At 44.8% G+C, this 2,228-nt stretch overlaps 1 protein-coding gene across 1 annotated transcript in view; it reads right to left on the reverse strand.

The window, feature by feature from the left end:
• The window catches only part of ZNF761 (zinc finger protein 761), a 29,599-nt gene that overhangs the window by 24,506 nt on the left and 2,865 nt on the right, over positions 1-2,228 (reverse strand). The window contains exon 2 of the mRNA XM_011980136.1: positions 1,119-1,245. Within this exon, the coding sequence (XP_011835526.1) occupies positions 1,119-1,152 (34 nt within the window). The 5' untranslated portion in view covers positions 1,153-1,245. The remainder of the gene's footprint in view (positions 1-1,118; positions 1,246-2,228) is intronic.

Here is a 2,228-nt window from a genome sequence, read left to right on the forward strand (position 1 = left end):
GTGATCCGCCCGTCTCGGCCTCCCAAAGTGCTGGGATTATAGGGGTGAGCCAATGGGGCACAAGGATCGTTTGAGCCCGAGAGGCAGAGCTCACTGTGGTGAGCCAAGACCATACCGCTGAACTGTAGCCTTGGTGACAGAGTGAGACTCCATCATAAATAAACAAACAAAAAGGAAATAAGAAGGGAGTCAAAGCAAGTCTACACAAAAAAGCAATTAAACACAAAAAGTAGGAAATGAGAAATGAAGAACCAAAAAAACGTACAAGAAATACAGATAATATGTAACAAAATCACAAAGGTAAGGTCTTCTCCATCAGTAATACTTCAGCTGTAAGTATTTCACTCTGCACTCAGAAGGCAAAGTCTGGCTCAATGAACAGGAACCAACTATGTGTTGTCTACAAGAAACTCATAGACTCATATTAGCCTTAAGGACACACATATGCAAATATTTTATTTTATTTTATTTAGTTTTTTGAGACGGAGTCTCACTTGTCGCCAGGCTGCAGTGCACTGGCGATCTTGGCTCACTGCAAACTGATTCCTAGGTTCATGCAATTCTCCTCCCTCAGCCTCCTAAGTAGCTGGCATTACAGGCCAGTGCCACCACACACGGCTAATTTTTGTATTTTTAGTAGAGACCAGGTTTTACCGTGTTGGCCAAGCTGGTCTTGATCTCCTGACCTCGTGATCCGCCCACCTCGGCCTCCCAAAGTGCTGAGACCACACCCGGCTGCACATATGCAAAAATCTTAAAAATAAAAGCCAATAATTAGGTATGGGGGTTGGCGACTGTAATCCCAGCTACTCGGGAGACTGAGGAGGATTTCTTGAGCTCAGGAGATCAAGACAGATTTCAACAACACAGGAAGACCCCGTCTGGAAAAAAAAAACTAAAAATTTGCCCAACATGGTGGCATACACCTGTATCAGCTACTGGTGGAGGCTGAGGTGGGACAATTACCTGAGCCCAGGAATTCAAGATTGCAGTGAGCTATGATCCCACCACTTCACTCCACCCTGGGGGGACAGAGCAAGACTTTGTATCTAAAAAAAAGACAAAACACAAAGATACGCAAGGGGACATCCCCACTTCTGGAAGGAAATTATCCTCACCCAGGGAGACCAGGTTCCTATAATTCTCCACCATCACGTCCCTGTACAGAGTCCTCTGAGCAGGGTCCAGGCATTTCCACTCCTCCTGAGAGAATTCTATGGCCACGTCCCTGAATGTCAATAGACCCTGAAGGGAAAACAAATTTTAACCAAATGGTTATGGGCGGAATTCTTATCTTTACAGAAAATGAGAAGAAAGAAAGGTGAAAGCATGGATTTAAATGCAGTGAATATTCTAAAAAATCTGAGTAAGGGATTTCTCACCACACTTTGTCCTCCCAGTTGTGTTTTACTAAACTTTTATTTTTTTTTTGAGGTGGAGTCTCGGTCTGTCACTCAGGCTGGAGTGCAATGGTGCAGTCTCCTCTCACTGCAACCTCCACCTCCCAGGATCAAACGATTCTCCTGCCTTAGCCTCCTGAGTAGCTGAAATTACAGGCACATGCCACCACGACCAGTTAACTTTTGTATTTTTAGCAGAAATGGGGTTTCACCACATTGGCCAGGTTGGCCTCAAATCCCTGACCTCGTGATCCACCTGACTCAGCCTCTCAAAGTGCTGGAATTACAGGCGTGATCCACCGTGCCCGGCCAAGAAACTTTTATTGACACGCCAAGTGAGATTCAGTATCTAGATGAGACAGAGTATGAATGATGTCTTCAGAGATGACAACATTCACAATGAAAGATCAGAAACTAGTATCTGGCTGGGCACAGTGGCACATGCCTGTTATCCCAGCTCCCTGGGAGGCTGACACAGCAGAATTGCTTGATCCTGGGAGGCAGAGGTTGCAATGATCCAAAATTGTGCCACTGCACTCTAGCCTGGGGAACAGAGACTCCATCTCAAAAACAAAAACAAAAAAATCAGCCAGGCATGGTGGCAGGCACCTCTGGTTCCAGCTACTGGGGAGCCTGAGGTAGGAAGGTGGTTTGAGCCTGAGGGTGGAAGTTGCAGTGAGCTAAGATCATGCCACTGTGCTCCAGCCTGGGCAACACAGTGAGACCCAGTCTCAAAATAAAAGAAAATACATGAAAACTAGATTACTCAAAGCATGAAAATCCATTTTATATATGTATATAATATATATAATATATATGTTATATATA

This window comes from Mandrillus leucophaeus, unplaced genomic scaffold, assembly GCF_000951045.1.
Source record: "Mandrillus leucophaeus isolate KB7577 unplaced genomic scaffold, Mleu.le_1.0 Scaffold104, whole genome shotgun sequence".
In the NCBI taxonomy this organism is placed as follows: Eukaryota; Metazoa; Chordata; class Mammalia; order Primates; family Cercopithecidae; genus Mandrillus; species Mandrillus leucophaeus.